Here is a 12,209-nt window from a genome sequence, read left to right as displayed (position 1 = left end):
ATTCTTTTCGACGACAACTGGTAGTGTTTTATGTGATCAAAGGTAAGCCCTCCGGTTGAATTAATAATTATTTTGAAACGACAAATGTTTTCTGTTTGACGTTCGAGGTAATATACTCCACCTGAATTCATAACACAATTTCTTCATTAAAAGTTTTCTTTACCAGATATATGTTTGTCCAGATATCTGTTTTTAAACCAGCAAGCTGACCAATTCGGCCGTTCTTCATTGATTTAATTAACTTAGCAGTTTATTATTTATTTTTGGTTCGCGTGTAGACGATGACCTATGGAATTTTTGCCCTTAGAAATACCCAACAAAAATTAAACAAAATTACAAGCCTGTAGTCATAATTATTGTGTCGTTTTTCCAAAAAAATTTTTAAAATTGGTATTATAAGTATATGCAATCTTCACTTTTGATAACTTGCGTTGACTTGTACTCAAACAACAAAAGACTTATAAAAAGTTTTAAGATTCTTTCAACCAATGCCCTGATATTCAAATACATTTAAGGAAAAAATAGTTGAAAAAAATATTATTTGACTGCCTGTTTCACAGTTTTTAGAGGACCGTTTTAGTGTTTCTTTGCAATAACAATACACATGAGCAGAAACAAGTGACAATTTGCTACACATAACAAAGATGCAAGATTTGTTTATGTCTTTGAAAAGAAAAGTTAATGAATGTACATAAGGTTGTCATGTAACCGTGGTTTTTACCCATGTACCTTCAAAATTACTCCCATTCTTTTGAAACTAGTATCGCATTAAGAACTTAGTGTTCATTTGCAATAGATTTGTTATAAGTAACTTTTTTTCGTTTCTCAGAAAGAATTGATAGCATAAGAAACTACACGTATTTATAATTCTTTCTTTTTTTAAGACGGGACAACCAAAACAAAGCCATGTAAATATGTTGAGTTTTAACACTGCCTTTTTTCAATTGAATTTTAAGTGTTTTTGGTTCGTTTTGCCGGTGAAGCGTTTGATTTTCACTACATGACGTTGGTTTTTTTGATGCTCAATATTCCTCTGAGCTTTGTTCTTCGTATCTCAAAAACATACTTCAAATTAAATATTTATCGTTCGACAAAAAAACCTTCTCCAACATGCTACAAGGTTAACTTGTTGTTTTTATAAACTGATAAATACAAACGATTTGAAGGACGTTATAATACTTAACTAAAACAAATCGCCTTACGATATCAAGATTTTCACAGGATCAAGAGAAAATTGCCTCTACCTTATAACTTTTTTAAACTATTGATTTTCTCCTATTAAAAAAGCCAATGCAATATTTCAGGTATCTATTAGTACACGGTTTATAAGTTACATTTTGTGATAACCACAATTTCCTCGCAATAATTTTGTCAATTTTGAAGTATTGTTTATCATAAAATGTCGAATCTAATTCAAACGTAGTTTAGAAATTATTAGAATAAACAAAAAGATACATTTTAAACTTTGTGACTTGAAGTTACCTTATTCTAATAAAAGTTTAGCAAAACTAAGTGAAGTAAATAAAATGTTGCGTAGATATTGGCAGCTTTAGCTGGTTTAAATAAATATAAAAAAACTGTAATGGTTCTTTCAACATAACAAGTATAAACACAACATATGCTGTTGAAAACCATTATAAATGACATAGTTACATTATACTAAATCCCTAATTTAAAATTAGGCAGTAAAAGTGGAATAAGGCGATCAAATGTTTTTCCACAACTTTTTAAATGTTTTTTTTTCGCTAGGACTATCGAACATGAAGGTTGTTTTTCGCAATTGAAACCATTTCTCAATTGACAACAAAGTGTGAAAAATGTGTTTTAACTGTTTAATTTTAAGTAAAAAGAACTATAGATGAAAGGTTTAAACATTATATGAACCAGATTGAACTCAGAAAAAAGGCTTAAAATATCAGTTTTTCAATTTTCTGTTGTAATTTTTGTTTTGGTAAAATGATCTTTTTCCATATATTTGATTTTTTATAACAGCATCTATAAAACTTGAAGTTCAAAAATTTTATGTGCCAAAAAGTATGGCCAACTCATAAAATACTGATAATTAATTGACAAAATAATTCAAGTTTTTTTATTGATGTTTTTTCTTGTCATTGATAATGTAACAATCCCTTAAATATGATGATTTTTCTTTGAAGATGAAAAATTATGTCATTTATGATGCTTTTGAGTTGCTTAAAAGCAAAACAATCGACATTTTGATTCTCTAGAATTTTTTTGGTCTGTATAACAAACATAAACTGAAATATATTCATTTTCAATTTATTAGATCTAATTGGGAATTCCATATTGTATTTTGAAAATGTTAAAAGTGTATCAAACGTTCGCTTAACTTACAAATTTTTGAAAAATTAGGCTTAAATTAGAATTAACATTTCCATTTGGAGATAAGGAAAAACGTAAAGCTTAGTTAGGCAAAAAGAAAGAAAAGCCTATATAATTTATAATTCAATTATTTGTAATGATACAGATAACGTTTCTCTGGACCTCAAGTTGCAAAATTTCAGCCTTTTTAACACTCATTTCTTTGCTTAAAATTATTATACTTTTTTCAGATTCTTGTCCATCGTACAATTGCCTAATTTGGTTTTGTTTTTAAACAAAACCAAATTAGGTTTGTTTTTCCTTTTTTTTTCACTTTTGTGTTTTTTGATGATGACAGTATTCAATTTTTTGTTATCTAACTGAAATAAGTCAAGCAAACTACGTTCACAATTTTTTAAACCAAAAAACAAAATGAACCAAAAAAAATTTCTGGAATATTTAACTTGTACAAGATCATGTGTTTGTGTTCAATAATTTTTTCCGATCTACAAGAAAAGTTGAAAAAAATTACAACTTCTACTTGCTAAAATTTCAATCCAAGCACTTAGTTCGTAAATAAACAATTTATGGTTTTCCAAACGAACAAAACTTGTGATAAATTATACAACAAACTGAATCACATGCAATTTAAGAAAAAAGAAAGAAACAAACAGCAAACTGAATTAAAGGTGTTGCGAAAAACAAGTTGTCAGAAAAATTCGCAGTTTGCTGTAAAAATTTGTAATAAAATGGTTTTGATAGATCTACATGAGAACATAAACGAACGTGTTTTCTAGAAATTTTTTTGTTCAAATTTGAGTCAAAGCTGTTTAAAAAAACGTGAAGTCGTGAACCAAAAAAAAATTATATCAATCTTCCTGAAAAACTGAATGGTATTTTCAGTGGCTGACAAAACAAAACACAACCAGCATCAGATAAAGAAATGTTTTTTTTTGAAAGAACGTAGATGTAGCGGAAGCTGAGGTTTGTTGCTTTCAGATAACAACTTTTTAGTATCACGTTTTTCATTTTTAAGATTTGTAGAGTTGAGTTTGTGTCAATTTGCTGGCATATTTCTGAATGAACTGCTCGCATGACGAGGCAGGTGAAGAAGAGAACGTATCGCTTACTGTACTCGTCGTTGTTCCGCGTGGCAAAGGGTCCAAAGAAGTCAATTCCTGTTGAGTAGAAGGGGTAACTGTTTTCCGATAAAGGGAGTCGTTGTAGGGGTAGATCTGCCATCAGAGGCTTCACTGGTTTCTGTCGAAGGCGTCGGCAAGGTATGCATTGTCGAATAGTTTTCTTCAGATGCTTGCGTGATCTTATGATCCAAAAGTCCTGCTGAAGAATGCTTCGGGTGTGTTCCATTCCACAATGGGAATTCATTTCGTGTGTTTACTTCATGAAGAGTTGTATTGGGTAGTTTTCTGCGTTCAGAATGACTGGATGTCGACTGCAAAGTAGAAGCGGGGCTTTCTGTAGTCGTCCTTTGGCACGTAAGTATCCGTGTCGTCGATGAAGGGGCAAAGAGGTTGTAGAGGGCTGCGGGGTGGAATGTCAGATTTCTTTGTCAGGCATGCTATTTCCTTGGGGAATGTTTGATTCTGTGAGTGTTTAATGATCCATGGAATCCTAAGGTGAGGTGTTGAAGTGAGAGGCTCTGGCGTGTCTTCCTTTTGATGTTTTCTGCGAAGAGAAGAACATATGAAGTAACTCTGAGTGCCCTTGTCCAAGTGCTAAATCGGTTGAAGTCGATTACTGATGTTGGCGGCTGTGGGTTGTTGTCTGTCAGATAAATATCGGCTGTAGGTTGCGTTGGCAGGTGATCAGGCCAATCTGATTATGGTCTTAACAAGAAGTCTGGTCCTTTGATCCATCGTGAATCGGTAGTCATGGCACATGCTTTGTAACCACGTGTTCCGTCGTCTGCAGGATTGTCTTTGCTGGGCACGTATCTCCAGTCCAGTGGAGATGTTGAGTCCATGATGAAATTCAGGCGGTTGGCAATGAAGATCCGGTGTCGTTGATTCGGCGAGTTTATCCAATGAAGAACTGTTGTACTATCTGTCCATAGTGTCGTACTGTCGATTCGTATGTCATGTTGTTCTCTGATGAAACGAGACAGTTAAGCTCCGTTAGTGGCGGCTTGAAGCTCGAGATTTGGAATTGTCATTCTGCTGATGGGTGCTACTCGGGCTTTTCCAATGACGAACTTGAGTTCCGTTGTGTCGTCGTCGTATCTGATTTTGAGGAAAGCAACTGATGCTAAGGCAAGTTCGCAGGCGTCGCTGAATACATGGAGTTGGGTTTCCAGTATCTTCGTTTCTGGTTTGAAGTAAATCCGGGGCAGGCAGATGTCGTTGAATTGGCTTCGCTTGTCTATCCAATCGTTGAGGTCTGTTAAATGCTCCATGTTTAGAGGTTTGTCCCATTGAGGTCCATTACTCCAGGCAAGTTGAAGTAATTGTCGTAGTCGAATTGTCAGTGGCATCGTAATTCCAAGCGGGTCAAAGATTGAAGAAGCAAATTTCAATAGTTTGCGCTGCGTTAAGTCCTTCTTGTCAATGGCGTGAAACTTCTTTGCTTCCACAAGAAAGACGTCCGTGTCTGGTTTCCATTTCACTCCAAGAACTCTTTCGAGGGGTCGTTCCTTCTTGGTGAGGCTGTCGCTGTTTTCCAAGTGGTTCTCGTTGACTGTTAAGAGAAATTGTTGAGAGTTTGAGGTCCATTTTGTGAGGTTGAAACCTCCAAGGCTGAACATGATTTGAAGGTCGTTTTTTAACTGTGACGCTTCCGTCGGTGTTGAAACGGCTTTGCATAGGTCGTCCATGTATATGTTGCGCTTTGTGATTTGCTCCAAGGCTCGATATTTGTCGGCATTGTCCTTCGCACAATGTCGAGTGGCGTAGCAGGCAACACATGGTGAGTCGGTAGCTCCGAAGATGTGGCGGGTGTATTGGAAGGTTGCGGGTTGGCCCGTGTTGTCCTTCCACAGAAACCGCAAATACGGCTGGTCCTCTGGGCTCACGAAGACCTGCATGAACATTGCTTCAATGTCGGCAGAAATAGCGATTTGGTCATCGCGAAATCGCATAACGATTCCAGTAAGGTTTGTGAGGAGGTCTGGTCCAGTTAGTAGGTTACTGTTGAGTGATACTCCTTTGTAGATGCTCGATGCATTAACGACTCGGCGTACCTTGCCAGGTTTATTGATGTTTGTCACTGGATGATGAGGATGGTACCATTTTCCTGTTGAGTCTTCATGGGAATCATCAACTTTGACTATGAAACCTTTCTGAAAGTCGGTGTCGATGGTCTCCTGATATTTCTGTGCCATCTCGGTGTTTCTCTTCAGTCGTTGGAGAAGGCTGTCGAGCTGCTTCTCGGCCAGCCATCTATTGTTTGGCAGTTGTTGTCCACGTTTCCAAAGCATTCCAACTTTGTAGTGTCCATGGGGCAAGCGGGTTGTTGAAGATTCCAAGATGCAGAGAGCTTCCTTGTCGTCTGTTGAGAGGCTGCGTTGGTCAGTTGAATTCCCTTCGGCGTCCAATTTCATCCATTCAGCTACGTGGCGAAACAGTGTATCGTCTGTCGTGAAGTTGATTGTGTTGATGTCGTTGGGTGTCGCTGCATTGTCTCGTCCACAGAGAGACCATCCAAGTGGCGTTTTCCATCCAATAGGCACATTTTGTTTTGAATGGATTACTTCTGAAGGTGTCACGAGTTCGGCGAAATCGCATCCAATGATGATTCCGATTTCTTTCGAGGGCAGTGTGGCTATCCGAATGTGTTGAACTGGCTCGTTCCTTTGGCAGATGAAGTTGACGAGTTCAGGGTTGAATTGGGAAAGGTTCCAATCCATTATGACGTCGATGTCATTCAGTTGAAATGGCTGCTTTTGCTGGTTGTAGGGTCCAATCGCGATCGTCATCTTTGTAGAAGCCGTTTCTGATGATGTCAGTGCTTGGTTTAGCTGGATGGTGTCGTCTAATTGCAGATCTGTTTTGAGTTGGAGGGCGATTGATGATTTAAGCAATGTCAGTTTGCTTCCACAATCAAGCATTGCATAGGCATGAACTCTATGTTTGCCATGAGAGATCGTTATTGGCAGGGTCAGAATGTGGCGAGTCGATTTCTTTCTGCTTTTGCTGGTGCTGCAGTTGGTGGTGTCGTCATGTTGTCTGGAGTTCCGGTTGGCTGTCTCCCTCTGTGTCGTCGAGTTGTAGGTGCTGCTGTTGTGCAGAAGTGTGTGGTGTTTCTTACTGCATCCGTCCGTCCGGCAGGTTTGCGTTGATTGACAGTCGGCGAACTTGTGGGGGCTGAGGCAGTTGAAACATAGTTGTAGGTCCCTGGCATGCTGTAATCTGTCCTTTGGGTTGATTGCGATGAAGTGTTGGCATTTTCCAAGGTACTGGCAATTGCGTTTCTCCGGGCAAAAATCTCATCGTTGATCTTTTTGTCCAGATTCATGTTGCTGCTGGCTGCGTTGCTGGTTCCGGTTGTTCTGATTGGCGCGGTGAATCGATGGTCCATGTTGGTGGGTGTGACCGTTGGATGATGATCCTTGAGTGTTGCTGCTTTTGTAGTTGTTGCTGCTGCTGCTGCTGTTTTTGGTGTTGTTGTTGTTGCTCGGCAAATCGCTGCGTGCTTCAGCGTAGATGTTGAACCAATTGGTGAGGTCGATGAGTGATGGTTGTCTGATGTTGCATTGCAGATTGTATCTATTCCATTCTAGTCGGCAAGGGGTAGGCAGTTTTGACAAAACTGTTTGGACATTTGTCGTAGAGTGTAGATCGTGCTGGAGTCCAAGTGTCGTGAATGTATCGACCATTGTCTGTAGGAAGTTTGAGAGGTCCTTGTAGCTTCTGGTATGTCGTAGATTGGGGCCGCTGCTGGCGTCGAGTTTACGAAGGAAGGATGTAACTATCTTCGTCGGGTTACCAAAGTCGTTTCCCAGTCGCTGAAGGGCTGCGTCATACATTGCTCCATTGCATCCATATCCTCGGATGAGAGATTTGGCATCTCCGGATACAAGTTTCTGCAGACGTGTCATCTTTTCCGAGTTTGTCTTGTCGGTGCTGTTGATGGTTGCGTTGAACAGTCCTATCCAATCTAACCATTGTTCAGGTTCTCCGTCGAATATGAATGGTTTGACAATGGACACTGATTTCCTGAATGTCTTCGAGATCGTTTGATGATGGTTGTGGTCTGTCGGTGCTGTTCCAAGGTTGGTCGGAATCGGAAAATAAGTCGGCTGGTTCTGATATGCTGCATGTTGATGTGCTGCATGTTGATGGACTGCATGTTGATGAGGGGGAGGTCGGTTGATATTTGGGTGAGTTGTTCCTGTTGGTCCCCTGCAGCATGCATGAGTGAAGGCTGTTGTTGATGATGTCGGCATGTTCGTAGGGTTGTATGCTGTCGTGGTTCCCAGAAATCCTTCCTGGTACGATCGTATGGCAGGTTGTGTACATTGGTGAGTCATGGTCGGCTGGCTGGAGGTCCAATTTGTTGATGTTCGTTGATCTCCTTGGTTTGTTCGCAGTAGTGCATGTTGTGCTGGTATCGGTACTCCGTTGATGTTTGTGATACCCTTAGCTGTCGTCTGGTGTCCACTGAACACGTTGGTGGGGGATGATTGGTTGAATTCTGATTTCCAATCGTCAAGATGGGTCTAAAGGCGCTATTCGGATTATGTGTCCTCTGTTGCTGACTTGGAGGCTGGTTTTGTTGTAGGCTTAAAGGCTGGTTCTGTTGTTGGCTTGAAGGCTGGTATAGTCCATGAGGGGGGCTAGCTGTCTGGGGATCAAGAATTGGGGGTGTGATTTGCTGTCCAATCATTTGACTCTGAGCTGCTTTTGAAGTTGCTGTCGGAAGAAATATTGGCGCTGAAACATTTCTTTGTTGGGTTGCTGGTGCGTTCATCTGCTGATTGAAAACTTGGATTTGAGTTCCAGGGTTGGAGCGCGGTGACATTTCATGAAGTTGTGCTTCTGAGTTCGGTCTTTGTTGTCAATTGCTGATTGTCGATTTGGAGTTGAGTTCCATTGTTCAATTCTATAGTCGTTCCTTGAAGTTGAGCTTCTGGGTGGTTCGGCTGAAGGTTTGAAGTCGGCGTTCGGCTGCTGCAATGAGAGGTTTGACTGAGGATGGAGGTGAGTTCCATGAGCAGTTTGAGTTCCAAGAGTTTCTGTTTGTTGTTGATGAATGCCATGATCCAAGGTATTGGCGTCGCTGTTAGATCCGGGGCGAAGTAGGAGTCCTGAATTGTCCTGGGCGGAATTTGATCTGTGGTTTGAAGTAGCGTTTAAGATTGCTGGCAATCCTGAAAACTGTGGCAAATTGTCCGGGGTGTCCTGGTCCATGGTGACGTTTTGTGTAGTGGTACTACGGGTTAAACTTTCCGTTTGGCGTCGAAGGGGAAGGTTTTCCAAGGCTTGTCGTATTATTGAAGGCGTCGAGACATTGCTGGCTACTCGTGATGAGTTTAAAGAAGACGTGGCAGTGTTGTTGAGGGTATCGTTTTGATCGTAGTTGGGTCGTTCGCTACAAAACTTTCAAAGTTTTCAATCGTTCAATGATTGAATCATGCTGGTCCGTTCCGGTGCGTATTATCTTGACTGCTTCGTTATTGGCATCGTCAAGCAAGCTCTTCAATTCCGTTAAGAAATCGTTTATGATCTGTACTTCGTCGGAATCGCTTATAGCTTGGTTAATTGCTTTTGCTAAAATTTCTACGTCTGTTTCTATGACTTTAAAAACAGCATCATAGGTTGAATTCATTTTTAATTGACTTTGTCTCCTAAACTTAATTCACGTTTTGACGTGTCAGACAAAATTGTAAAATGGCCAATATGTAATTCCTTTGATTACATAGAACCCTCGCAATCGTATTGTAACAAAAAAATGATTTTGAGTTTTTGTTTTCTTTGGAACTTACAATCCAAAAAAAAGAGTAAACAATATGATTGGTTAGTATAAGGATGGGTTCGTTGATTTTTCAAACAAAAAAAACGTTGGTTTCGGTTTCTTTGTTTTAAAAACTATTGTGCGCCAATGACAATGGCAATACTTTTTGGGTGATTAAGATTCCAATTTCAAATCGTAGTTTAGTTGTTTCTTTTTAAATGATTTCTTTTTGATTTTTGAGTCTTGAGTCTTTCAATTTACTAATTTGGCGGCATATTCATGTCCAATACTCGCGATAGTTTGACTGCTGGTCGGTGTAGAATCCCCCTGCTAGTTTTAATTTCGCAGGAGCGAACGATTCCGTCTGCACCTGGGAAAGTACGGAGTACCCGTCCCAGGGGCCAAAGACCTCGAGGCGTTAGGACTTCCAGTATCCATACAAGGTCTCCTTGCTGAAGGTTTTCCACTTGCTTTGTCCATTTCGTTCGGGTTGTCAAGGTTGGCAAGTAGTCTTTGAGGTATCTGTTCCAGAACTGTTGACTCAAGGCTTGAGCTTGTTTCCAAGTTTTCTTGTCCGTTGTGTGGCGAGGGAGAATCAATCCGGGAGGCAAATTGTTTGTTGGTCGTCCTAGTAGAAGGTGATTGGGTGTAAGGGGCTCGTCGTCAGTTGGGTCTGATGAGACGTGGGTTAGCGGGCGAGAATTCATCATAGCTTCAACCTCGCACGTGAAGGTTGACAGAGTTTCGTCGTCAAGTGTCCGTGTTCCAATGACTTTGTAGAAGGCAATCTTAATTGTTTTTATGAGGCGTTCCCATTATCCACCAAAGTGAGGAGCTGCAGATGGGTTGAACTTCCAGGTTATTCCAAGTAATTGGCATTGATTGTTGAAGTCGCTGCTGTGTTGAATCTCAGAAAGGCTTTCCTGTAATTCCTTGTCAGCTGCAACGAAGGCTTTTCCGTTGTCAGAGAAGATGATCCTGGGTTTACCGCGTCTAGCGATGAAACGGCGTATGGCTTGTAGAGTTGAGTTTGTGTCAATTTGCTGGCATATTTCTGAATGAACTGCTCGCGTGACGAGGCAGGTGAAGAAGAGAACGTATCGCTTACTGTACTCGTCGTTGTTCCGCGTGGCAAAGGGTCCAAAGAAGTCAATTCCTGTTGAGTAGAAGGGGTAACTGTTTTCCGATAAAGGGAGTCGTTGTAGGGGTAGATCTGCCATCAGAGGCTTCACTGGTTTCTGTCGAAGGCGTCGGCAAGGTATGCATTGTCGAATAGTTTTCTTCAGATGCTTGCGTGATCTTATGATCCAAAAGTCCTGCTGAAGAATGCTTCGGGTGTGTTCCATTCCACAATGGGAATTCATTTCGTGTGTTTACTTCATGAAGAGTTGTATTGGGTAGTTTTCTGCGTTCAGAATGACTGGATGTCGACTGCAAAGTAGAAGCGGGGCTTTCTGTAGTCGTCCTTTGGCACGTAAGTATCCGTGATCGTCGATGAAGGGGCAAAGAGGTTGTAGAGGGCTGCGGGGTGGAATGTCAGATTTCTTTGTCAGGAATGCTATTTCCTTGGGGAATGTTTGATTCTGTGAGTGTTTAATGATCCATGCGAATCCTAAGGTGAGGTGTTGAAGTGAGAGGCTCTGGCGTGTCTTCCTTTTGATGTTTTCTGCGAAGAGAAGAACATATGAAGTAACTCTGAGTGCTCTTGTCCAAGTGCTAAATCGGTTGAAGTCGATTACTGATGTTGGCGGCTGTGGGTTGTTGTCTGTCAGATGAATATCGGCTGTTGGTTGTGTATCAGTAGAGACGAAGTACCGACACAACTCGTCAATTTTCTCATTTTTTTTTGCTTATAACTTAAGTGTTTGTTTATCACTTTACCACAGTATAAAGTGACTGTCAGAATTTTATAATTGTCAGAAATTTTACGTCAAATTGTTACGAATTGTTATGTTGTGGATTCAAAATGCTTAGTAGTGAAATGACAAAGTGTTAAACAGGAAAATATGAGTTAAAATTTTGAGGATTTAAATTGTATAGTAGTGAAATGAAAAGGTGTTTAAATGTACGGTGTTAAATTGGCTGGTGCTTTGAACTTTTAAATAGATCTATATTCTATTTTTACATAGAAAGTAAGGAATTACAGCACGCCGGAGAAGCGTGTGAAAAGTATGAGTATTAGTTACAGGTGAGAACTCCATGTTTAGAGGTTTGTCCGTCGAAGGGGAAGGTTTTCCAAGGCTTGTCGTATTATTGAAGGCGTCGAGACGTTGCTGGCTACTCGTGATGAGTTTAAAGAAGACGTGGCAGTGTTGTTGAGGGTACGCTTGTATCGTTTTGATCGTAGTTGGATCGTTCGCTACAAAACTTTCAAAGTTTTCAATCGTTCAATGATTGAATCATGCTGGTCCGTTCCGGTGCGTATTATCTTGACTGCTTCGTTATTGGCATCGTCAAGCAAGCTCTTCAATTCCGTTAAGAAATCGTTTATGATCTGTACTTCGTCGGAATCGCTTATAGCTTGGTTAATTGCTTTTGCTAAAATTTCTACGTCTGTTTCTATGACTTTAAAAACAGCATCATAGGTTGAATTCATTTTTAATCGACTTTGTCTCCTAAACTTAATTCACGTTTTGACGTGTCAGACAAAATTGTAAAATGGCCAATATGTAATTCCTTTGATTACATAGAACCCTCGCAATTGTATTGTAACAAAAAAATGATTTTGAGTTTTTGTTTTCTTTGGAACTTACAATCCAAAAAAAAGAGTAAACAATATGATTGGTTAGTATAAGGATGGGTTCGTTGATTTTTCAAACAAAAAAAGCGTTGGTTTCGGTTTCTTTGTTTTAAAAACTATTGTGCGCCAATGAAAATGGCAATACTTTTTGGGTGATTCCAATTTCAAATCGTAGTTTAGTTGTTTCTTTTTAAATGATTTCTTTTTGATTTTTGAGTCTTGAGTCTTTCAATTTACT

General features: G+C 39.9%; 1 protein-coding gene across 1 annotated transcript; it reads right to left on the bottom strand.

Annotated features, from left to right (window-relative positions):
• Positions 1-4,447: 4,447 nt before the first annotated feature.
• Positions 4,448-6,385, bottom strand: LOC134848855 (uncharacterized). Its single transcript, XM_063866365.1, has one exon. It carries the CDS (start codon positions 6,383-6,385, stop codon positions 4,448-4,450), a length of 1,938 nt encoding a protein of 645 aa, XP_063722435.1.
• Between the last annotated feature and the right edge of the window lie 5,824 nt (positions 6,386-12,209).

Source organism: Symsagittifera roscoffensis, chromosome 6 (genome assembly GCF_963678635.1).
Source record: "Symsagittifera roscoffensis chromosome 6, txSymRosc1.1, whole genome shotgun sequence".
Taxonomy (NCBI): Eukaryota; Metazoa; Xenacoelomorpha; order Acoela; family Convolutidae; genus Symsagittifera; species Symsagittifera roscoffensis.
Note: the sequence above shows the minus strand (reverse complement) of the source record. Positions and strands in the feature narration are given on the sequence as shown.

Excerpts from the sequence above, each read along its gene's own strand:
- LOC134848855 (XM_063866365.1), bottom strand. The coding sequence starts at position 6,385 with ATGCTTGATTGTGGAAGCAAACTGACATTGCTTAAATCATCAATCGCC.